Here is a 26,844-nt window from a genome sequence, read left to right on the forward strand (position 1 = left end):
TTTGCTGTGGGGACACATTGGACTGTCCTTTATCAGTGTGCCAAATTTCATAACTTTCCTATGTACGGTTCTATGGGCTGCCATTGACTTCAATGGCGGAAGAACAAGAAGAAGAATAATATATAATAATAATAATAACAAGCAGCGATACCGGGGTCAAGCCAAACATGGCAAAAAATGATTCATACGTGATGACTGCCATGATTTAACATCTAAGTTTGCATTAGTTTTATGAAAAAAGCAATTTATTCGTATCTTGAGACCACTAGGTGGCACTGTGCCGAAAGAATAGATGGTGCCTCAGGTCATGACTGTGATGACACAAACCAAATTTAGTGTAAATACAATAAAGCGATACGGAGATATAGCCTTAAATGACTTGACCACTAGGGGGCACTGACCAAAAAAAAAATTGTGACTCAGGTCTTGATTGTGATGACACCCACCAAATTTGGTGTGAATACTATAAAGAGATGCAGAGATATAGCCTTAAATGACTTGACCACTAGGGGGCACTGACCAAAAAATAAATTGTGACTCAGGTCTTGATTGTGATGACACCCACCAAATTTGGTGTAAATACGATAAAGAGATGCAGAGATATAGCTTCAAATCTCTTGACCACTAGGGGGCACCGAAAAGTTTACAAGTCCTCCCAGAACATGTTGCTGATGAACCATACCAAGTTTCATAACAATACGCAATTGCGTTTCTGAAATACTTAAACTTAAAGAAAAATTCAAAATGGCCGACACACAAAATGGCCGACCAAAAACCATTTGGTATCGTTTGACTCGGCATGCCTCATGAAATCTAGCAAGACCAGTCTCATAATTTTACATTCAAATTTGCAGTAGTTATAAGCAAAAATAGACATTTTTTTATATATCGTGACCAGTAGGGGGCAGTGTGGCGAAATGGTGCATGCACCCTCAGGTCATCACTGTTATGACATTTACCAAGTCTCATATTAATACGCATACGTTTTGCGAAGATACAGGCTCAAACACATTTTGGCGTGCTCGCTCTCGCATTCTTTGATGCGTTATACGACAACGGATAGGTCTACTGAAAATCTTTTGATAACTTTTTGTATAGAGTGTCTATAGACGATGCATACCAAAAATCAAGCCAATCACACGAGCGCTCTAGAAGGAGTTCGAAAAAGTAGCTGTTCAATATAATTCAAAATGGCCGACAGGAAGTAGGTTTGACTCAGACATATTTGGTACAGTCGGACTCAGCATGAGCCAAGGAATCAATAGAGTGAAGTCTTATGTCATAGTGGCAATTTAATCAAATGATATAAAGATTTTAAAAAATTGTTTTACATATCCTGACCACTAGGTGGCGCCGTCCTAAAGATTTATAGGTGCGCTCAGAACATGTCACTGATGAACCATGCCAAATTTCGTAGCGATACGCCATTCTGTTTGTGAAATACTGAACTTAATGAGAAAATTCAAAATGGCCGACACCCAAAATGGCCGACCGAAAACCGTTTGGTATCGTTTGACTCGGCATGCCTCAAGGAATCTAACAAGACCACCTTCATGATTTTAGACTCAAGTTTGAAGTAGTTATAAGCGAAAATAAGCATTTTTCGAATCTCGTAACCACTAGGTGGCGCTGTGACGAAACGTTGCAGGCACCCTCAGGTCATGACTGTTATGACATATACCAAGTTTCGTGTCGATACAATAAACTTTTGCGAAGATAAGGCCTCACGTCCGTTTTGGCGTGTTCGCCGCCATATATTTTGTCAATTTATATGAGAACGCATTGGTCTATCAAAAAGCTTTTGATAACTTTTTGTCTTGGGTGTCTCTAGATGCTACATACCAAAGGACATGCAAATCGGACAAACGGTCTAGGAGGAGTTCGAAAAAGTAGGTTTTTCAAAAAATTCAAAATGGCGGAAAGATGTGCATGACACAAATGACATCAATGTGTGCATTTGAATCATCATGAGCCAAGGATTCAGAGGAAACAAGAATTTAGTTTCTAGGACTCATGGGTCAGAAGTTATGAGCATGAACATAAGTGGATTTTTGGACTGTTGGTGGCGCTAGAGGGTTTGAGTCAGACACACCAATGTTGCTATAGTAACTTCTGAGACTGTCCTCTACATGTGTGCCAAAATTCATAACTTTCCTATGTACGGTTCTATGGGCTGCCATTGACTTTCGGCGGAAGAACGAGGAAGAAAAATAATAATAATAATAATAAGAAAACTAACAATAACAATAGGGTTCTACGCCCCTTCGGGGCTTGACCCCTAAATATAGCTGCAAGCAGCAATACCGGGGTCAAGCCGAAAAGGGCACAGAAGGATGTAAAGTTGCATTTGGATAAGCAGACTGAAGAACCTAGGTAAACCTAATGATTTCAGATGAAAAAATCCAAAGGTAATCAACAAAAATAATCTATATTCTTGTCTACTGCAACTGTCCTTCGGTTATTGACAATCATGGAACATTAGAGCACTGAAGGACATGTATGTGATGCTTACAGTGGGCAAACATGGGTCACAACATGTTACAACAAGTTAAAAGAGTCAAAAGAGACCATCCCCATGTCTCTGTGATGTTCTGATACAGAGAAAAAGCTCTTGCAAAAACAGTTGATAACGTATTCTCATTGGTTGCTAGAGAGTAAATGGACATCCTCTAGTGATTATAGTCAAAGCCATGAAAGGAATAATCCATGATGACTCATGGTTTTAGATGTGTTGTTGCAGTAGTTTTAGGCAAAAAAAATGCGTTATTCTATCTCAAAACCAGTAGGTGGCGCAATGACAAAATTGTGCATGCAACCTCAGGTCATAACTGTGTTACATCTAGCTAGTTTTATGACTATACACTTTAGTTTAGTGAAGAAACAGTTGTATGACCATAGGGTGGCTTGATTTCAAAGGTTTTGTTAAATTATAAGGCCAACTAGTGGTGCAACCATACAATTTTTTTTTTGTGTAGCCTCAGACTGTGGTCGTACATCAGCGTATCAAATATGGTAAAAAAATCTTTTTGCGTTACGAAGTTATAGCCATTTATGTGTAAAAACACAAAATTTAAAGGTAATTTTTCGTTTTTTGCAATTTTCAGCCATTTCTGATGAAAATTTTAATACAATGCCAATAGAACTTTTTGTTCAGAAGGTAATGCAATATTCTTCCTATGATGTTTTCGAGTCGATCAGAATTACGCTCGCGGAGATATTCGCGCGTGTTTTTTAAGTGCTATTTTGCCGCGCAGGGTTAACCGTAAGGCCAATTCTGGCATGTTTGGTATCGTTGGACTCGGCAACTATTCAGGACTCCAAGGAAACAAGTCCCATGAAAATACGTCGATCACAGCCAAAGTTATAGGTGTGTAAAACATTCGTCTTACCACTAGGTGGCGCTGCGACGAAACTGGGCATGCGCTCTCAGTTCCTGACTGGCATCACAAGTACCAAGTGTCGTTTCAATAGGCTTAAGTTTGGCGAAGATACAGCCTCAAATCCGTTTTTTTGCACTCTACGTAAAATTTGTTGACGCGGTTTACGCAAACAGATTGGCGAATCGACATGAATTCCATAACTTTTTGCCGTGAGGGTCTGTAGATGCTACATACCGATTTTCGTGGAAATCGGGCAAAAGCTCTAGGACGAGTTCGCAAAAGTAGGTTTTACGAATAATTCAAAATGGCGGAAAAATTTTCATGACGGAAAATAACGTCATAGGGTCCAGTCGAATCGTCTTGAGCCAAGGAATCAGAGGAAACAAGAATTTCGTTTCTAGGACGTACGGGTCAGAAGTTATAAACAAAAACGTAAGTGCAACTTTAGACTGTTGGTGGCGCTAGAGGGTTGGAGTTAGAGACTCCAAATTTGCTGTGGGGACACATTGGACTGTCCTTTATCAGTGTGCCAAATTTCATAACTTTCCTACGTACGGTTCTATGGGCTGCCATAGACCGCAATGGCGGAAGAAGAAGAAGAAGAAGAATAATAATAATAATAATAATAAGAAAACTAACAAATACAATAGGGGTCTTCGCCCCTTCGGGGCTTGACCCCTAAATATAGCTGCAAGCAGCGATACCGGGGTCAAGCCGAAAAGGGCACAGAAGGATGTAAAGTTGCGTTTGGATAAGCAGACTGAAGAACCTAGGTAAACCTAATGATTTCAGATGAAAAAATGCAAAGGTAATCAACAAAAATAATCTATATTCTTGTCTACTGCAACTGTCCTTCGGTTATTGACAATCATGGAACATTAGAGCACTGAAGGACATGTATGTGATGCTTACAGTGGGCAAACATGGGTCAAAACATGTTACAACAAGTTAAAAGAGTCAAAAGAGACCATCCCCATGTCTCTGTGATGTTCTGATACAGAGAAAAAGCTCTTGCAAAAACTGTTGATAACGTATTCTCATTGGTTGCTAGAGAGTAAATGGACATCCTTTAGTGATTATAGTCAAAGCCATGAAAGGAATAATCCATGATGACTCATGGTTTTAGATGTGTTGTTGCAGTAGTTTTAGGCAAAAAATGCCATATTCTATCTCAAAACCAGTAGGTGGCGCAATGACAAAATTCGTGCATGCAACCTCAGGTCATAAATGTGTTACATCTAGCTAGTTTTATGACTATACACTTTAGTTTAGTGAAGAAACAGTTGTATGACCATAGGGTGGCTTGATTTCAATGGTTTTGTTCAATTATAAGGCCAACTAGTGGTGCAACCATACAATTTTTTTGTGTAGCCTCAGACTGTGGTCGTACATCAGCGTATCAAATATGGTGAAAAAATCTCTTTGCGTTACGAAGTTATAACCATTTATGTGTAAAAACACAAAATTTAAAGGTAATTTTTCGTTTTTTGCAATTTTCAGCCATTTCTGATGAAAATTTTAATACAGTGCCAATAGAACTTTTTGTTCAGAAGGTAATGCAATATTCTTCCTATGATGTTTTCGAGTCGATCAGAATTACGCTCGCGGAGATATTCGCGCGTGTTTTTTAAGTGCTGTTTTGCTGCGCAGGGCTAACCGTAAGGCGAAATCTGGCATGTTTGGTATCGTTGGACTCGGCGACTATTCAGGACTCCTAAAAATCAAGTCCCGTCAAAATACGTTGATCACAGCCAAAGTTATAGGTGTAAAAAACATCTGTCTGGCCACTAGGTGGCGCTGCGACGAAACTGTGCATGCACACTCAGTTCCTGACTGGCATCACAAGTACCAAGTGTCGTGTCAATAGGCCTAAGTTTGACGAAGATACAGCCTAAAATCTGTTTTTTTGCGCTCTACGAAAATTTTGTTGACGCGCTATATGACAACGGATTGGTTTATCGAAATTCTTTTGATAACTTTTTGCCGTGAGGGTCTCTAGATGCTACATACCGATTTTCGTGAAAATTGGGCAAAAGCTCTAGGACGAGTTCGCAAAAGTAGGTTTTATGAATAATTCAAAATAGCGGAAAAATTTCCATGACGGAAAATGACGTCATAGGGTCAAATCGAATCGTCTTGAGCCAAGGAATCAGAGGAAACAAGAAATTTGTTTCTAGGACTTACGGATCAGAAGTTATAAGCAAAAACGTAAGTGCATATTTGGACTGTTGGTGGCGCTAGAGGGTTGGAGATAGAGACTCCAAATTTGCTGTGGGGACACATTGGACTGTCCTTTATCAGTGTGCCAAATTTCATAACTTTCCTACGTACGGTTCTATGGGCTGCCATAGACCGCAATGGCGGAAGAAGAATAACTAATAATAAATATAGCTGCAAGCAGCGATACCGGGGTCAAGCCAAACATGGCAAAAAATGATTCATACGTGATGACTGCCAAGATTTAACATCTAAGTTTGCATTAGTTTTATGAAATAAAGCACTTTTTTCGTATCTTGAGACCACTAGGTGGCACTGTGCCGAAAGAATAGTTGGTGCCTCAGGTCATGACTGTGATGACACATACCAAATTTAGTGTAAATACAATAAAGCGATACGGAGATATAGCCTTAAATGACTTGACCACTAGGGGGCACTGACCAAAAAATAAATTGTGACTCAGGTCTTGATTGTGATGACACCCACCAAATTTGGTGTGAATACAATAAAGAGATGCAGAGATATAGCCTTAAATGACTTGACCACTAGGGGGCACTGACCAAAAAATTAATTGTGACTCAGGTCTTGATTGTGATGACACCCACCAAATTTGGTGTAAATACGATAAAGAGATGCAGAGATATAGCTTCAAATCTCTTGACCACTAGGGGGCACCGAAAAGTTTACAAGTCCTCCCAACATGTTGCTGATGAACCATGCCAAGTTTCATAACAATACGCAATTGCGTTTCTGAAATACTTGAACTTAAAGAAAAATTCAAAATGGCCGACACACAAAATGGCCGACCAAAAACCATTTGGTATCGTTTGACTCGACATGCCTCACGAATTCTAACAAGACCAGTCTCATAATTTTACATTCAAATTTGCAGTAGTTATAAGCAAAAATAGAATTTTTTTATATCTCGTGACCAGTAGGGGGCAGTGTGACGAAATAGTGCATGCACCCTCAGGTCATCACTGTTATGACATATACCAAGTCTCATATTAATACGCAAAAGTTTTGCGAAGATACAGGCTCAAAGACATTTTGGCGTGCTCGCCCTCGCATTCTTTGATGCGTTATACGACAACGGATAGGTCTACCGAAAATCTTTTGATAACTTTTTGTCTAGAGTGTCTCTAGATGATGCATACCAAAAATCAAGCCAATCACACAAGCGCTCTAGGAGGAGTTCGAAAAAGTAGGTGTTCAATATAATTCAAAATGGCCGACAGGAAGTAGGTTTGACTCAGACATATTTGGTACAGTCGGACTCAGCATGAGCCAAGGAATCAATAGAGTGAAGTCTTATGTCATAGTGGCAATTTAATCAAATGACATAAAGATTTAAAAACATTTTTTTACATATCCTGACCACTAGGTGGCGCCATCCTAAAGATTTATAGGTGCGCTCAGAACATGTCACTGATGAACCATGGCAAATTTCGTAGCGATACGCCATTCTGTTTGTGAAATACTGAACTTAATGAGAAAATTCAAAATGGCCGACACCCAAAATGGCCGAACGAAAACCGTTTGGTATCGTTTGACTCGGCATGCCTCAAGGAATCTAACAAGACCACCTTCATGATTTTAGACTCAAGTTTGAAGTAGTTATAAGCGAAAATAGGCATTTTTCGAATCTCGTGACCACTAGGTGGCGCTGTGACGAAACGTAGCAGGCACCCTCAGGTCATGACTGTAATGACATATACCAAGTTTCGTGTCGATACAATAAAGTTTTGCGAAGATAAGGCCTCACGTCCGTTTTGGCGTGCTCGCCGCCATATATGTTGTCAATTTATATGAGAACGCATTGGTCTATCAAAAAGCTTTTGATAACTTTTTGTCTTGGGTGTCTCTAGATGCTACATACCAAAGGACATGCAAATCGGACAAACGGTCTAGGAGGAGTTCGAAAAAGTAGGTTTTACGAAAAATTCAAAATGGCGGAAAGATGTGCATGACACAAATGACATCAATGTGTGCATTTGAATCATCATGAGCCAAGGATTCAGAGGAAACAAGAATTTAGTTTCTAGGACTCACGGGTCAGAAGTTATGAGCATGAACATAAGTGGATTTTTGGACTGTTGGTGGCGCTAGAGGGTTTGAGTCAGATACACCAATGTTGCTATAGTAACTTCTAAGACCGTCCTCTACATGTGTGCCAAATTTCATAACTTTCCTATGTACGGTTCTATGGGCTGCCATTGACTTCAATGGCGGAAGAACTAGGAAGAATAATAATAAGAAAACTAACAATAACAATAGGTGTCTACGCCACTTCGTGGCTTGACCCCTAATAATAAATATAGCTGCAAGCAGCAATGCCGGGGTCAAGCCGAAAAGGGCACAAAAGGATGTAAAATTGAGATTGGATAAGCAGATTGAAGAACCTAGGTAAATCTAATAATTTTAGATGAAAAAACAAAAAAGTTATCAACCAAAATAATCTATGTTCTTGTCTACTGCAATCGTCCTTCTGTTATTGACAATCATGGAACATTAGACCACTGAAGGACATGTGAGTGGTGTTTGCAGTGGTAAAACGTAGGTCACATCATGTTACAGCAAGTTTATTGAGTCAAAAGAGACCACCCCCGTGTCTCTACGATGTTCTGATGCAGAGATATAGCTGTTGCGAAAAACAGTGGATAAGGTATTCTCATTGGTTGCTAGGGAGTGAATTGGCAACCACCAGTGATTATAGTCAAAGCCATGAAAGGAATAATCCATGATGACTCATGGTTTTAGATGTGTTGTTGCAGTAGTTTTAGGCAAAAATGCCATATTCTATCTCAAAACCACTAGGTGGCGCAATTACAAAATTGTGCATGCAACATCAGGTCATGATTGTGTTACATCTAGCTAGTTTTATGACTATACACATTAGTTCAGTTATGAAACAGTTGTATGACCATAAGGCTGGCTTGTTATCAAAGGTTTTGTTCAATTATAAGGCCATCTAGTGGTGAAAGCATACAATTTTTTTGTGTGGCCTCAGAATGTGCTCATACATCAGTGTATCAAATCTGGTGAAAAAATCTTTTTTCGTTACGAAGTTACAACCATATATGTGTAAAAAACACAAAATTTGAAGGTAATTTTTCGTTTTTTGCAATTTTCGGCCATTTCTGATAAAAATTTTAATATAACGCCAATAGAACTTTTTGTTCAGAAGGTAAGGTTAGTTTCTTCCTATGGTGTTTTCGAGTCGATCGGAATAACGCTCGCGGAGATATTCACGTGTGTTTTTTAAGCGCTATTTTGTTGCACAGGGTTAACCGTAAGGCGAATTCTGGCATGTTTGGTATCGTTGGACTCGGCAACTATTCAAAACTCCAAGGAAAGAGGTCCCATGAACATACGTTGCTCACAGCCAAAGTTATAGGCGTATAAAACATTCGTCTGGCCACTAGGTGGCGCTGCAACAAAACTGTGCATGCACCCTCAGTTCCTGACTGGTATCTCATGTACCAAGTTTCGTGTCAATAGGTCTAAGTTTGGCAAAGATACAGCCTAAAATCTGTTTTTTTGCGCTCTACGTAAAATTTGTTGACAAGCTATACAACAACGGATTGATTTATCAAAATTCTTTTAATAACTTTTTGCCGAGAGTGTCTCTAGATGCTACATACCAATTTTCGCGGCAATCGGGTAAAAACTCTAGGACGAGTTCGCAAAAGTAGGTTTTACGAATAATTCAAAATGGCGGAAAATTTTCATGACGGAAAATGACGTCATAGGGTCTTGTCGATTCGTCTTGAGCCAAGGAATCAAAGGACACAAGAATTTCGTTTCTAGGACTTACGGGTCAGAAGTTAAAGGCAAAAACGTAAGTGCAACTTTGGACTGTTGGTGGCGCTAGCGGGTTTGAGATAGAGACTCCAAAATTGCTGTGGATATTATTTGGACTGTCCTCTGTCAGTGTGCCAAATTTCATAACTTTCCTACGTACGGTTCTATGGGCTGCCATAGACTGCAATGGCGGAAGAAGAAAAATGTATTAACAGAAACAATTGCCAATATAGCTGCAAGCAGCAATACCGGGGTCAAGCCGAAAAGGGCCCAAAAGGATGTAAAATTGAGATTGGATAAGCAGACTGAAGAACCTAGTTAAACCAAGTTTAATTAGTGAAAAGAGCCCACCCCCGTGTCTCTATGGTGTTCCGATGCAGAGATATAGCTTTTGCAAAAACGGTTGATAAGGTATTCTCATTGGTTGCTAGGGAGTGAATTGGCAACCATCAGTGATTATAGTCAAAGCCATGAAAGGAATAATCCATGATGACTCATGGTTTTAGAAGTGTTGTTGCAGTAGTTTTAGGCAAAAAATGCCATATTCTATCTCAAAACCAGTAGGTGGCGCAATGAAAAAATTCGTGCATGCAACCTCAGGTCATAAATGTGTTACATCTAGCTAGTTTTATGACTATACACTTTAGTTTAGTGAAGAAACAGTTGTATGACCATTAGGGCTGTCAAATTTTAATTCGAATTTCGAATATTCGTCGAATGTAAAAAAAATATGCATATTCGAACGTAAAACTTTGCATTCGAATTTTACCTGTTTCAGGAAGCTCACGCAACGTGATGATGACGTAACTGACGCGGATTGTTATACAGAGCGCGGCTCAGCCAACTATGCGGAGCAAGCCAGCGTTATTCATTTGAAAAATAGCAAGAAATGACAGTGGGGATTACGAGTCGGACAGAATACATATTAAAAGGGCTGTGTGATGCTTCTTTGGTTTTTGGAGCATCAACTGGAATTCAACCGCAAAGTGAAACTAGCTGAGATGACAGAATTAGTGTCGTCTGCTTTTAAATGCAGTTTTAAAGTTTAAAATAACGTAACTGATCAACACGAAAGTGCCATAATACAGCTGCTTGTTTAGCAACATTAAAACCATATGTGCATCTACAGAGTCCACAACGCAGATGAGAGAGTTGCAATGTAACGCCGCGGTGGCTTTATTTTTATAACTGACTGGAAACTTGACTTTCACCTGGACATTTGATATGCAAGTTTTTCATCAACATTTGCGTGAAATATGAACATGATGATCATCTGCCAACTCGACTGTTTCAGCACGTCCTCTATTAATTACGGAGAGTCTGCGTTATTAACGGCTTCGTTCTGCGCGTAAGTTAAACATTTCTGTTCTGTACTTTATTACTCGCATATATTTCTACTTATTTTCAATCGAGGAACACACAAAATATAATACAAGTTGCTGTGAATAGCGTTTAAGCTTGACAAAATTTAAATGACTAATGATCTTTCCCATTTATTTTGGCTTAAATAAAGATTCATTCGTTTTCATACTTTATTAGAAACACGTAAATGTATCTACTTATATATTATATAAAATGCCCTATATTAATATGCATTGTCTATGTATGGCATTCGTTTTGTACATTTACAGGTGCACAAATATACTGGTTAATTTTGATTTCATTAAGACACCGTGTGCTCTGTGTTGACTGAGGCTCTGTACATTTTTTTGTAAATTTAATTAATGTATGGTACATAAAATTATTTGTAAATGTATTCATGGATAGTTTCTTGACTATGTTTGTGTTAATAGCCTACACATGCTGGCTGTTGAGGCATTTTGCACTTTTGTTCCTTTGCATATGAATTTAAGAAATTATGTTTAATTTATTAGTGTTTATAACATTCGTTTTAACAAAAAATATGCTGTGCATGATTTGTTTATATTATTGGGGCTTTGTGCTGCGTCCTCTTGTGGACTTTTAGGAGTATTTTCTCCAAGATAAAGTAGGTCTTTATAATTCGAATATAATTCGAATTTTATTATTTTTCAAGGACGAATTTCGAATTTACTTGTTCAGCCATTTTGACAGCCCTAATGACCATAGGGTGGCTTGATTTCAAAGGTTTTGTTCAATTATAAGGCCAACTAGTGGTGCAACCATACAATTTTTTTTGTGTAGCCTCAGACTGTGGTCGTACATCAGCGTATCAAATCTGGTGAAAAAATCTCTTTGCGTTACGAAGTTATAACCATTTATGTGTAAAAAATGCAAAATTTAAAGGTAATTTTTCGTTTTTTGCATTTTTCGGCCATTTCTGATGAAAATTTTAATATAACGCCAATAGAACTTTTTGTTCAGAAGGTAATGCATTGTTCTTCCTATGGTGTTTTCGAGTCGATCGGAATAACGCTCGCGGAGATATTCGCGTGTGTTTTTTAAGTGCTATTTTGATGCACAGGGCTAACCGTAAGGCGAATCCTGGCATGTTTGGTATCGTTGGACTCAGGAACTATTCAAAACTCCAAGGAACCAAGTCCCATGAAAATAGGTCGATCACAGCCAAAGTTATAGGCGTATAAAACATTCGTCTGGCCACTAGGTGGCGCTGCGACGAAACTGTGCATGCACCCTCAGTTCCTGACTGGCATCACAAGTACCAAGTGTTGTGTCAATAGGCCTAAGTTTGACGAAGATACAGCCTAAAATCAGTTTTATGTGCTATACGTAAAATTCGTTAAGGCGGTATACGACAACGGATTGCTGTATCGAAATTCTTTTGATAACTTTTTGCCATGAGTGTCTCTAGATGATACATACCACTTTTCGTGGCAATCGTACAAAAGCTCTAGGACGAGTTCGAAAAAGTAGGTATTATGAATAATTCAAATTGGCGGAAAAATTTTCATGACGGAAAATGACGTCATAGGGTCCAATCGAATCGTCTTGAGCCAAGGAATCAGAAGAAACAAGAATTTTGTTTCTAGGACTTATGGATCAGAAGTTATAAGCAAAAACATAAGTGCAAGTTTGGACTGTTGGTGGCGCTAGCGGGTTAGAGATAGAGACTCCAAATTTGCTGTGGGGACACATTGTACTGTCCTCTATCAGTGTGCCAAATTTCATAACTTTCCTACGTACGGTTCTATGGGCTGCCATAGACCGCAATGGCGGAAGAAGAAAAATTTACTAACAGAAACAATTACCAATATAGCTGCAAGCAGCGATACCGGGGTCAAGCCAAACATGGCAAAAAATGATTCATACGTGATGACTGCCAAGATTTAACATCTAAGTTTGCATTAGTTTTATGAAATAAAGCACTTTTTTCGTATCTTGAGACCACTAGGTGGCACTGTGCCGAAAGAATAGTTGGTGCCTCAGGTCATGACTGTGATGACACATACCAAATTTAGTGTAAATACAATAAAGCGATACGGAGATATAGCCTTAAATGACTTGACCACTAGGGGGCACTGACCAAAAAATAAATTGTGACTCAGGTCTTGATTGTGATGACACCCACCAAATTTGGTGTGAATACAATAAAGAGATGCAGAGATATAGCCTTAAATGACTTGACCACTAGGGGGCACTGACCAAAAAATTAATTGTGACTCAGGTCTTGATTGTGATGACACCCACCAAATTTGGTGTAAATACGATAAAGAGATGCAGAGATATAGCTTCAAATCTCTTGACCACTAGGGGGCACCGAAAAGTTTACAAGTCCTCCCAACATGTTGCTGATGAACCATGCCAAGTTTCATAACAATACGCAATTGCGTTTCTGAAATACTTGAACTTAAAGAAAAATTCAAAATGGCCGACACACAAAATGGCCGACCAAAAACCATTTGGTATCGTTTGACTCGACATGCCTCACGAATTCTAACAAGACCAGTCTCATAATTTTACATTCAAATTTGCAGTAGTTATAAGCAAAAATAGAATTTTTTTATATCTCGTGACCAGTAGGGGGCAGTGTGACGAAATAGTGCATGCACCCTCAGGTCATCACTGTTATGACATATACCAAGTCTCATATTAATACGCAAAAGTTTTGCGAAGATACAGGCTCAAAGACATTTTGGCGTGCTCGCCCTCGCATTCTTTGATGCGTTATACGACAACGGATAGGTCTACCGAAAATCTTTTGATAACTTTTTGTCTAGAGTGTCTCTAGATGATGCATACCAAAAATCAAGCCAATCACACAAGCGCTCTAGGAGGAGTTCGAAAAAGTAGGTGTTCAATATAATTCAAAATGGCCGACAGGAAGTAGGTTTGACTCAGACATATTTGGTACAGTCGGACTCAGCATGAGCCAAGGAATCAATAGAGTGAAGTCTTATGTCATAGTGGCAATTTAATCAAATGACATAAAGATTTAAAAACATTTTTTTACATATCCTGACCACTAGGTGGCGCCATCCTAAAGATTTATAGGTGCGCTCAGAACATGTCACTGATGAACCATGGCAAATTTCGTAGCGATACGCCATTCTGTTTGTGAAATACTGAACTTAATGAGAAAATTCAAAATGGCCGACACCCAAAATGGCCGAACGAAAACCGTTTGGTATCGTTTGACTCGGCATGCCTCAAGGAATCTAACAAGACCACCTTCATGATTTTAGACTCAAGTTTGAAGTAGTTATAAGCGAAAATAGGCATTTTTCGAATCTCGTGACCACTAGGTGGCGCTGTGACGAAACGTAGCAGGCACCCTCAGGTCATGACTGTAATGACATATACCAAGTTTCGTGTCGATACAATAAAGTTTTGCGAAGATAAGGCCTCACGTCCGTTTTGGCGTGCTCGCCGCCATATATGTTGTCAATTTATATGAGAACGCATTGGTCTATCAAAAAGCTTTTGATAACTTTTTGTCTTGGGTGTCTCTAGATGCTACATACCAAAGGACATGCAAATCGGACAAACGGTCTAGGAGGAGTTCGAAAAAGTAGGTTTTACGAAAAATTCAAAATGGCGGAAAGATGTGCATGACACAAATGACATCAATGTGTGCATTTGAATCATCATGAGCCAAGGATTCAGAGGAAACAAGAATTTAGTTTCTAGGACTCACGGGTCAGAAGTTATGAGCATGAACATAAGTGGATTTTTGGACTGTTGGTGGCGCTAGAGGGTTTGAGTCAGATACACCAATGTTGCTATAGTAACTTCTAAGACCGTCCTCTACATGTGTGCCAAATTTCATAACTTTCCTATGTACGGTTCTATGGGCTGCCATTGACTTCAATGGCGGAAGAACTAGGAAGAATAATAATAAGAAAACTAACAATAACAATAGGTGTCTACGCCACTTCGTGGCTTGACCCCTAAATATAGCTGCAAGCAGCGATACCGGGGTCAAGCCAAACATGGCAAAAATGATTCATACGTGATGACGGTCATGATTCAAGATCTAAGTTTGCATTAGTTTTAGGGAAAAAATTGCAATTTTTTGTATCTTGAGACCACTAGGTGGCACTGTGCCGAAACAATAGATGGTGCCTCAGGCCATGACTGTGATGACACATACCAAATTTAGTGTAAATACGATAAAGCGATACGGAGATATAGCCTTAAATGACTTGACCACTAGGGGGCACTGACCAAAACAATAGATGGTGACTCAGGTCATGATTGTGATGACACCCACCAAATTTGGTGTAAATACGATAAAGAGATGCAGAGATATAGCTTCAAATCTCTTGACCACTAGGGGGCGCCAAAAAGTTTACAAGCCCTCTCAGAACATGTTGCTGATGAACCATACCAAGTTTCATAACAATACGCAATTGCGTTTCTGAAATGCTTGAACTTAAAAAAAACTCAAAATGGCCGACACACAAAATGGCCGACCAAAAACCATTTGGTATCGTTTGACTCGGCATGCCTCACGAAATCTAACAAGACTACTCTCATAATTTTACATTTAAGTTTGCAGTAGTTATAAGCAAAAATAGAAATTTTTATATCTCGTGACCACTAGGGGGCGCTGTGACGAAACGGTGCATGCACCCTTACGTCATCACTGTTATGACATATACCAGGTCTCATATCAATACGCAAAAGTTTTGCGAAGATACAGGCTCAAACACATTTTGGCGTGCTCGCCCTCGCATTCTTTGATGTGTTATACGACAACGGATAGGTCTACCGAAAAGCTTTTGATAACTTTTTGTCTAGAGTGTCTCTAGATGATGCGTACCAAAAATCAAGCCAATCAAACAAGCGCTCTAGGAGGAGTTCGAAAAAGTAGGTGTTCAATATAATTCAAAATGGCCGACAGGAAGTAGGTTTGACTCAGACATATTTGGTACCGTCGGACTTAGCACGAGCCAAGGAATCAATAGAGTGAAGTCTCATGTCAGTGTGGCAAATGAATCAAATGCTATAAAGATTTTAAAAAATTTCTTTACATATCCTGACCACTAGGTGGCGCTGTCCTAAAGATTTATAGGTGCGCTCAGAACATGTCACTGATGAACCATGCCAAATTTCGTAGCGATATGCCATTTTGTTTGTGAAATACTGAACTTAATGAGAAAATTCAAAATGGCCGACACCCAAAATGGCCGACCGAAAACCGTTTGTTATCGTTTGACTCGGCATGCCTCAAGGAATCTAACAAAACCACCTTCATGATTTTAGACTCAAGTTTGAAGTAGTTATAAACAAAAATAAGCATTTTTCGAATCTCGTGACCACTAGGTGGCGCTGAGACGAAACGTTGCAGGCACCCTCAGGTCATGACTGTAATGACATATACCAAGTTTCGTGTCGATACACAAAAGTTTTGCGAAGATACGGCCTCACGTCCGTTTTGGCGTGCTCGCCGCCTTATATGTTGTCACTGTATACGAGAACGCATTGGTCTATCAAAAAGCTTTTGATAAATTTTTGTCTGGGGTGTCTCTAGATGCTACATACCAAATGACATGCAAATCGGACAAACGCTCTAGGAGGAGTTCGAAAAAGTAGGTTTTACGGAAAATTCAAAATGGCGGAAAGATGTGCATGACACAAATGACATCAATGTGTGCAATTGAATCATCATGAGCCAAGGATTCAGAGGAAACAAGAATTTATTGTCTAGGACTCACGGGTCAGAAGTTATGAGCATGAGCATAAGTGGATTTTTGGACTGTTGGTGGCGCTAGAGGGTTTGAGTTAGACAAACCAATGTTGCTATAGTAACTTCTAAGACTGTCCTCTACATGTGTGCCAAATTACATAACTTTCCTACGTACGGTTCTATGGGCTGCCATTGACTTCAATGGCGGAAGAACTAGGATGAATAATAATAAGAAAACTAACAATAACAATAGGTGTCTACGCCACTTCGTGGCTTGACCCCTAATTATTATAATAAAAAGAAAACTAACGGATACAATAGGGGTCTTCGCCCATTCTGGGCTTGACCCCTAATAATAATAAGAAAACTAACAAATACAATAGGGGTCTTCGCCCCTTCGGGGCTTGACCCCTAAAAATGTGTTTATCTGTCCTGTAAATGATTTCACAGTCAGCTTCAGTTTCTGCAAATGTAATATCTTTGTTTTACTTTCAAGTTGATTTAAGGTCAAATGTGACTTGCACTACTTAATATAGTTTGTTATCACTACATTATGTTATCTTACACTCACATGGGTACAGGATGGTTTATTCCAAAAAGTACAAACTTTACACATACACATTTAGCCACTTGGCAAATACTTATACACTTAATAAGTGCTTGCTTAACTCTTTCTCCGCCATTGACGAGATATCTCGTCAATTAAGAGAAAACGCTTCCCCGCCAATGACGAGATTTTCCGTCTTTCCGCAATACCGCTATTATCCACCAGGTGGCGCCCTTCCGCAACTTTTTAAAACCGGAAGTATTGCCCTAAGCAAGCTGCTGCATGTCCGTGTCTGTTTTAAAGATCGCTCTGAATGGGATCTCTATGAAAAGTCCGTCACAAATATGGAATTATTTTTGCTTTTTGCTCAAAATATGGTGTTTTTGCAAAACCTACCCATATTCAAAAGCTGATTGCAAAAGAACCACTAAAGGTAGGATGAAACGTTTTTTTTTGTTTGAAAGCAGAGGGTCTGTTCTTTCATTTGGTATATTGTATGTTTATTTATTTTAAGAAGAACATTTTCTGGAAGGCATTAAACTTTGGTGAAAATCATGAAAAACGCTGGCGCTGGCTGGCAACTTTTTTTAAAAACGCTGGCGGTGAAAGAGTTAAAGGTGCAGTGTGTAATTTTTAGAAAGATCTCTTGACAGAAATTCAAAATAATATACAAAACTATATTATCAGGGGTGTATAAAGACCTTTTTATAATGATCCATTATGCTTTTATAACCTTAGAATGAGATGTTTTTATCTACATACACGAGGGTCCCCTTATGTGGAAGTCGCCATTTTGTGCCGCCATGTTTCTACAGAAGCCCTTAACGGACACACTTTTTTCTTAAGTTGTCTCTGATAATGACATGTTTTTCCGGTGGCGGCTACCAGCTTCTCTATGCGTTTCAAAAGTGAGGGGTAAGCACTGGACTGAGCCCTTGGTTGCAATTTGCAACCTCACCACTAGATGCCGCTAAAATGTACACACTGCACCTTTAACATTTTAAAAACAGCGTCTGACCAACAAAAGAACAAACACACAAATACACCACAAGAGCACTGCAAAGACCTGGAGTTTATATAAAAAACACTTTATGACCTCAAAAGCAACTTTGTTGTGCTCCATAAAACATTTCGAAATACACAGTTACCCTGCTGAAGTGATTAATTTTTTCAATCTAGAAAGCTAAAATCTGCTGAGAAAATAATTTTGCCCCATCCAGAGAAAATTGGGTGCGGTTCATTTTACCGCTGTAGTGTTTGACAAAGATCTTCATTCACTGGCAATCCTCCTGAGATGTAAACTGTCTGTATGACACAACATGAACCTGTAGCACCTGTGGCCTTCAAAGCAACTACTGGCAAAGATGCAACACAAAGCACTTTGCCATGTAAATCCGTGGGAGGTGTAAAGGCTCATTCATACTCACTAGGGGACTCTTGTACTTTGCTAAAGATAAGGCAAATTGCACTTTAACATATTCTTTTGGTGCTATTTTGCCAGTTTATGGCACAGAAATTACACACTTTGCATAAAATAGTACATATAAGACCCTGGACCACAAAACCAGTCATAATTAGCATGCTAGCAATAGCTAACAATACATTGTATTAGTCAGTATTATCTTTTTTATGCCAATAAAGATATTTAGTAAATTTGCTATCGTAAATATATCAAAACATTATTTATCAATAGGAAAACTTGTTGCTGAGGAATTAATCTGGACAACTTTAAAGGTGATTTCCTCAATATTTAAATTTTTTAAACCCTCAGTTTCCAGATTTTCAAATATAAATTGACCAAATATTGTCATCTCCTAACAAACTTTACATTAGGGGTGAGCAATAAACCGCTAGAAATTTGTCAACCGGTAGAGATTTTGGACTATCGTCTCTATCAAGGTTACGCGCCCACGTCACATTGCTGTGCGCATGGTCATGAAAACTTGTAAACGTATTTAAGCACCACAGTTTTAAAACAAGTGATTTTAAGCCATTGAAACACAACTGTTTTTGCCGTTTATTAAACATAATAAATACACATATGCGTCAAAATTCCCGTCTTTGCAAGTATCCTCATAAACCCGACCCTTTTGGGCTTAAGAGAAAGTAAACAGCTGAAAGAGAAAACGCATGTGTAATAGTAAATTGGATCCGGGCTTTAGTCTTAAAGGGGAAGTTACCTGATTTTGCTCCTGTCTGTCACTCATGTTTTTGTGAAAATCTCTCAATGCTCCTGACTAAATCACTATTCTACCTTTAATAAAATATACAATATACATTATTATTTATTATCATTTATTTATCACTGACTGTTTATCTTTAGTGAGCTTGAGTTTGGTTTTGTGTTGATTTTTCTGTGAGAATTATGAAAATTCTATGGCATTAAATATTTTAATAACATAAAAATCTTATTAAAAGATAAAAAGAACTCTACCGTGATACATATCGTTATCATGATATAAAGTGAATCCTATCGTGAACTAAAATTTTGTTCATATCGCCCACCCCACCATACATCAATAAAAAAACTTATTTATTCAACTTTCAATTAACATAGGACTGGTTTTGTGGTCCAGTGTCACATATCAGAGGTAAGTAACAGAGTCGTGTCAAATGGTATTTATTTAAATGAAAAAAAAAACAGATGTTGTCAAGTGTACTGGGTTTCTTGTACAGCCTGAAAGTCAAACAAACAAATTCTTATAAACGTGACCCATTATGACATCATTTCTTTAACAACAGGAGACAAACTTATGCCCAATTGTCCAACTTGCACAAATTAATTAGTAAACATAACGCACACGTTATTCATCTGAGCTCATTTTTTAATGCTAAAAATACACAATCATTAACAACACACAAAACTATGGAGGCACGCATGCTGTTAGATTTCTGACAGCCAGACAAACGCATCAGGAAGTAAACCCGTTTGTCACGAGTCGGGTGAGGAAAGACCCTAACCTAACCTGTCTATACCACATGGCAGAGCTCACCCGTCACCAGCCCTATAAAGATACTTCAGTTCAATAATACAAAGGTTAATGACTTTATAGTTCACTTTAGGATCTCATAATCTTGTCCTTGGTTTGCTCAACTTCCAGGGGAAGGGTTGGTGAAACATGAACTAATGATTAAAAACAAAAATTAACCTGTTTCTTTCAAGTAAACACGCTTTATATATAGGCAATAACAATCAAAAGTTTTTTAAATGGTATTTCACTGTTGATCATATAATTATAAAAGGTACTGAAACATTTACAGGCCCATTCAGAGGCTGTGGGTCCTGTATATGCACTTTCCAAAACTAAACAGATAATAATTAATCTACAGAGACTTAAAAACAAACTGCCAAAAGTGCAAATAGCACAGCAATGAGGTGAATGCTGATAAAACGTCTCGTCGTTTATATTACTGTTTGCACCATCTGAATATATTACAATACCACAGCAGGAAAGCGACAACCCGGTAACTAAGGAAGTGGTTTAGTGGAAGGTGTAATGAAGCCTCCCATCTTGCAGTTTTGCATTGACTTGACACTTAACTTTTGAAATGTCCTGCTTTGGTAGTGAGGGATCTCAACATCTAAAACATGTGTGCAGTTCAGCTACACTAAATACTGCATAAAACTCATCCAAAAGACATTGTATACGTCGCTCAGTGCTGCAAGTATGTAATTTTGCAAACAATAATTTTTTCTTATTGGTCAAACCGACTACTTCATCTTAAATTTAATGTTTATGCAATACACCATTGAATGAACACAGTGGTCTCCTTACAGCAAACATACACAACACAATCTCCATTGACTTCATTACTGAGTGATCCATCCCCATCAAGTTACTTATTAGAATGGGATCAAAGGATAACGCACACACCCACATGACTGTCTCAGGATACACACAAAGGTCACAATATTTAGTTTCATACAATAACTCAAATCTTTAAGTCAAGAGAAATACCAGAATTAGGCCAAAGGGAAACCCGTTCTGCTTCTTTGCTATCAATGACGATGCCGTTACTGTCAGACACAATACCAGGAAACTATCTGTGCATGATCTGCTCTGAATACTTATCTCAGTATGCAACAGCATTGCACTGGGCACAAAACTAATCTTGTTCTGTCCTAGACTGACAGCTGATCCTAGGATGTTGCCATCCGCTGGATTTCTGAATGATCACAGGCAGGAAGGATGGGGAGCAGGAGGGCGAGGAGAAAACGACATAACAGAAGGGCCATTCATGGGTTTCTGGGGCTTCAAAAGCACTTTGATAATTGCTGGAAAGTGATGCGATCATAATTCATACCGTTTTAGACGCTCAAGATAACTATTATTGAGTTGAGGCCTTCTCTGGGTTGCTGGGGTTGGGGTTATGATGACTAAAGCTAAGTCACAGAAACACCGGTCTGTAATCGAGTAACTAGAACATCACCATTAAATCAGCACAGTTAACATTAACTTGCTGTGCTGGCACTTAAATCTTAACAGAGATGTCTTTTATAAAACTGAAAAGAGATTTAGATTTGTAAACCTTAGTGTCATAAATAACCATAAATTACGGTGCATCTAATTCATATATCACTATGTATGTGTGATCCCTGGGATCAAACCGTAGACTGTAAAAAAAAAAGATGGACTACGCGACGTCACCTCCTTCCATCGTAATGAATTAAAGCCAAAAATGTCCGACCAAGGTCGCTGCCATGTTACATAAAAACGTCAGTTTGGAGCAAAGGCATACAAGGAAGGAATCGTTCATGGAGCCAGAGGCGGAGCGTAGGGATGCACCGATACCACTTTTTTGGAATACGAGTACGAGTACTTGCATTTCAATACTTGCCGATACCGAGTACTTAAAGGGACACTTCACCCATTTGCATTAAGCTTTGTATAGTTAGAACCCCAGACATGTTTTTGAATGGTCATGCAAAATTTTCTCAGTTGCCGCTGAGACAGGAGAAATACAGATTTCAGTGTTGCACTTCCTTCTTTCAATGATGTAAAAATCATCATTTTGCATCATTGAAAGAAGGAAGTCCAATATCTTTGTTAAGGGAGTGAGACTACAAACACCCATTTTCTCTGTCAAATAGGCACCAAATTCTAAATGAATGTTAAATTTCACCTACAAATATAACACACTTTCAATAAAGATTAATGTTTCTATGGGTGAAATGCTCCTTTAATAAAAAACATGATTTAAATTTACAGGTAACAGCTTTAGTCATATAATTTAACAAAAAAACAAGGGACTAGTTTTCCAGTTTGTTGTAAACTCTGCCTCTTTGGACAACACAAGAGGCATTAACCCCTTACACGCCACATAAACATAGACATTTCTCAGACCGTGGTATCGGGGGACTTTTAACGAGTACTTTAGAAAATGTGGTATCGAGGCCGATACCCGATACCAGTATCGGTGCATGCCTAGAGTTGAGGTATCAAATTTCCGCCCAAACGCTCGCGCACCCAATTCAACCACGCCATCATAACACTGTTTCTTAAGGCACCAAATTACTAGCTAAAATGAAATTTAGCACAAAAATAAACAATTTAACATATATCACATGATAACAACTACCTTTCGTTTGCATGGAGAGGGCGGTTTTATGATTTGTACTGCAGCCAGCCACCAGGTGGGCGATCAAAGAGCCAGAGGCTTCACTTTTCAAGACGTATGAGGCACACCCGGATCAAACCTATGAACTTTGAGTTTCTAATGCAATGCTTTACCAAGTAAGCACATGCACACATAGGGTGAATTCCAAACTGCGTTTTTACGCCTTGAAGGGCACTTCGGGAAGAGGACGAAGCATAAACCGTCACTCCACATAAAAAGAGAAATACATTGTTATTCACTGCTTTATTCGCCAAGTGTTTATTTATCTGCCATAGTAGAAGACACAATAGCGCAACTCTCTCCAGAGTTTACATTATTCTGATCTTCGAAAAGAATAGGGCATAGGGATGATCACTTCCGATTGGAATTCACCCATACTATAGGAATGCAAAGGTCATGCACATTGCTATGTAGCTCCATACTGGCTGACCAAATCATTATCCCCAACTTAAAGGGATAGTTCACCCAAAAATGAAATTTCTGTCATCATTCAACCACTCGCATGTTGTTACGAAGGAAGATATTTTGAGGAATGTTTGCAACCAAACTGTTCATGAGCCCCATTCTCTTCCATACCTTTCTTCTACTATGAAAGTGAATGGGGCTCATGAACGGTATGGTTGCAAAAATTTCTCAAAATATCTTCCTTCATGTTCAACAGAACAAAGAAATTTATACAGGTTTGTTACAACATGAGAATGAGTAAATGATGACAGAATTTTAATTTTTGGGTTAACTACCCCTTTAATGTCTATGTTAATCTGGTGCTTAGATTAGGTTCTTATCTCCTTTGTAATTATGTGATTTTTCAGTTATGTATCACCACCGTGTAACATTCCAAGTTTGGGGGAAGTTTAATATTCCTTTGCAAAACCCTTTATGAAGCATGATCAATTTGAGGCAAATCACATTAGTATCGGTTATATACTGTAGGTGAGAATACAATGATCTCAGTCCTTCTCTATAGGCTTGTTTCTCTCTAATCTCATGTCTGCACCCAAACAAAGAGTAACTCTCCTTCACAATAACTCCCTTCACTGTTTAAGGATCTCCAAGGCAAGCAGAGATTGGTAGTTTACTGGGGTCAGTTTACTGCTGGCTTTTGTCCTGAGGCAAGATAAGCACAGACCATGAAATATATTTGGTGCAATGTTTTGTTTACTTTGAAACTGGCAGGGGTCTACTGAAATAGAAAAATGACTTAAAAGGGCCTAAGGGACCCGAATTTCATTTCCCTAGTTATTTACAGTGCTCAGTGAATACAGTTCTAATGAACGATGATGATAAGGCTCTGTGAAAAGACCTTGAGATTAACATTACAGGGTGTAGGTTTTTATATTGTTGATACACAGATGGTGAAAATGACCTGCAGACCTTGTACTTGGGTACATTAAAATGTTGTATCACTATTGCAATGAGAGAGTTAAAAGTTCAAGGGTGCATATATGTAACTTTGATATGATGTCTATCTATGATTCACAGGGAAACTGTTGTCATCTTGTCCTCTCTTTCATTCTAGGAAAGATTTTTTTAAACACCTTTAGTAAATTACTGTTAACAAGTGCACATTAACAATACAACACGTACTAGCTGTGATGTAATGCTTTGGTTTACACAGGAACTGATGAAAGGTATTGACACAAAAAAGCTTTCAGAAAACTTGACAGGTCAAACTGGAAGTAATGTAAAAACCAGTAAAACCTGTGACTAGTTTAAAGTGGGAATGGGAACCAATAGATACCATTAAAACCCACTGGATAAAGCCTAAAGCACACTACAGGAATTGTGTAATGGTCAGTGGTAAACAACTGATGGCTCATATTGGGATTTGTAAGGGAAACCTAAAATATTTTTATTGTTCTTTGCAGAAGTGATACAGTATATAATCTTGAGTGTATGTTATTGAATGTTATTTTTGAGTTTAATAAAATTTTTATATAAATGTTAAATATAGCCTCGTGCATTCTAGGACACCTGTGATGATGATAAAGTCTCAGCCATAGAAACTTAATCCTCTCGCGCTTCATGATAGTTGTTATAAAAGTATACTAACATATAACCAAACTCACCTTGGAGCTTACGCTAAGTCTGTCTATGTGTATGTCCCCGTTTGTCTCCGGGACGGGACTCGATTCTCGTGATGTCCCGTTCTTCACCTCATCTTCGCTGTCCAACCCAGGGCTCGGTATCGGTATCCCATCAGTCACATACTCTTTTTGGCACTTCAAGTTGTGTTTTTGAAGTAGTTCTGCGGTCTCTGGATTCAGCACAATCAGTTCCAGTTTGCCCGTGACTGCTCGTATGCGGGACACCACCTGTTGATGCTTCTCTTCCTCCACACTCTCCCCGTTCACGAACGCCAGTTTGTCCCCTGCCAGCAGACCCGCAGCGGTCGCCGGGGAGTCGGGCTCCACATGTCGAACGAACTGACCAGGTTTGCCTTTATCGCCGTGGAGATGAAACCCGTAACCGTTGTCACCCTTTTCCAAAACACACAGTCTTGGCCTGAGGTCGCTGGACATTTTGTGTAACTTTCAGACTTTAACAAAAACAGCAGTCGGACTGAAGAAAAAAAATTTAGAAGCAATCTCGATCTGTGAAAAGTAGAAAATAAAACGTATCCGCCAACCACGCGTCTTCACTGCGTCGGGATTCGCGGATGTGTTGCGAGTCAAAATCGCAGTTTTCTTTGAACTGTAGCCAGTCAGCACTGTATTTGACTTTTTCGACGATGCGCAGACCGATCGGGTTATGTCGTTGACATCGAAATACCGCGAGAGTCAATCGAAAGCACAGCTTTCGAATCACTCACGCGGTATTTTAAAGTCATTCGCCAATTGGTCCGAGCAGCGCCGCAGTCCTTATACGCCTTTAGCGCGCTATGATTGGACCTTTACCTGTCAGTCAGAAGAACGTCATGGTCAGATCGCTGGATTACTGTTTAATGGGAGTGGTGTACGCGTGACTGAAAGAGAGCGGGCCAATCGTAAATCCTTATTTGTCTTATTTGATAATCAAATCTTTGTGCAGTTTGTATTTTATTTTTGTTTCATAAAATGATGTGTTTAATTGCTGTTACATAGTTTTTATTATCTTGTTAGTCTATATACAATATGTAAACTTTGTTTGTAAACTTAAATAAACTTAAAAAATAAATAAAAATCTTGAAAATATACTTTTCCAGTTTTATACTGCTTATTCATCCATGTAACAATTTTTTATTATTAAATTATTATATATGGTCGATTACATGACTCCATAATACGTCTCTATCCAATAGACACCCCAAACAAGTTATTTAAATCATTAAGTAGGTAAGTTTTATGATATTGCTGTAAAGATATCTTTTTAGCCTTGAAAACGATTTTCAATTCAGTGGCTCACACTTCAATATGATTTTGCCACCCTTTAACTTTCTTCCATGATAAGTTGGACAATAAAAAGATAAAAACGTGCTTACACAGATTACCTGTTCACATACCTTTACCAAGGTAGAAGCACGCCCAGAATATTGTTACTGTTTAATCACAAATGGGATTCACTCATTTGAATGGAAGACTTCAAATACACTTATATTACAAAGAAAACCTCTACAGCTTTACATGATCATGTGCTCTTATATGTGGTAATAGAGTCAACAATGAAATCAATAGAGGTTGTTCCTTTGAAAATCATACACCTGTGTTTGACTCGAGATACGACATCTGTTTAAACCAGGAAGGGCTTTGCATTTCATAAATAATGCAAGATAAGCAACCCTTAAATTCTTTATACGTGCTTATCTCTAAAGTCTATTGAAGCATCATACTACCCCTTATTACATAAATACTAAAACTCTAATTGCATCTTAATTACTAAAGCTAGACGCACATAAGATGATATGATACCATTATGACTAAGATACTGTGACAATGTTCACAATACTGGTTATTGCAGCAGGTCATACATACCAGGCACAAAGTTATGTGTTGATTTCATTAAGACCACAATTTAATATTTGGACTATTTAGTGATGTACACTGCCATCAAGAGGCTCTTTACAGTACTACACCCATGCATGCATCCTACTATTCTCAGTCTCTCAATATCTTAAAATAAGAGCTTTGTGGTCACTAGCTGGGTTTTCATCCAAACGTGAAGCGAATCTTTTCAAAATTCGCAAAAAAAGAAAAACAAAATGCGAATTTGGTGTGTTTCTATCAAGCTGT

At 38.6% G+C, this 26,844-nt stretch overlaps 1 protein-coding gene across 1 annotated transcript in view; it reads right to left on the reverse strand.

The window, feature by feature from the left end:
- Window positions 1–25,365, reverse strand: part of nherf1a (NHERF family PDZ scaffold protein 1a) — a 59,597-nt gene extending 34,232 nt beyond the window's left edge. The window contains exon 1 of the mRNA XM_065262801.2: window positions 24,706–25,365. Coding sequence (XP_065118873.1) covers window positions 24,706–25,158 — 453 coding nt within the window. The 5' untranslated portion in view covers window positions 25,159–25,365. The remainder of the gene's footprint in view (window positions 1–24,705) is intronic.
- Window positions 25,366–26,844: the final 1,479 nt, after the last annotated feature.

Source organism: Paramisgurnus dabryanus, chromosome 1 (assembly GCF_030506205.2).
Source record: "Paramisgurnus dabryanus chromosome 1, PD_genome_1.1, whole genome shotgun sequence".
Lineage (NCBI taxonomy): Eukaryota > Metazoa > Chordata > Actinopteri > Cypriniformes > Cobitidae > Paramisgurnus > Paramisgurnus dabryanus.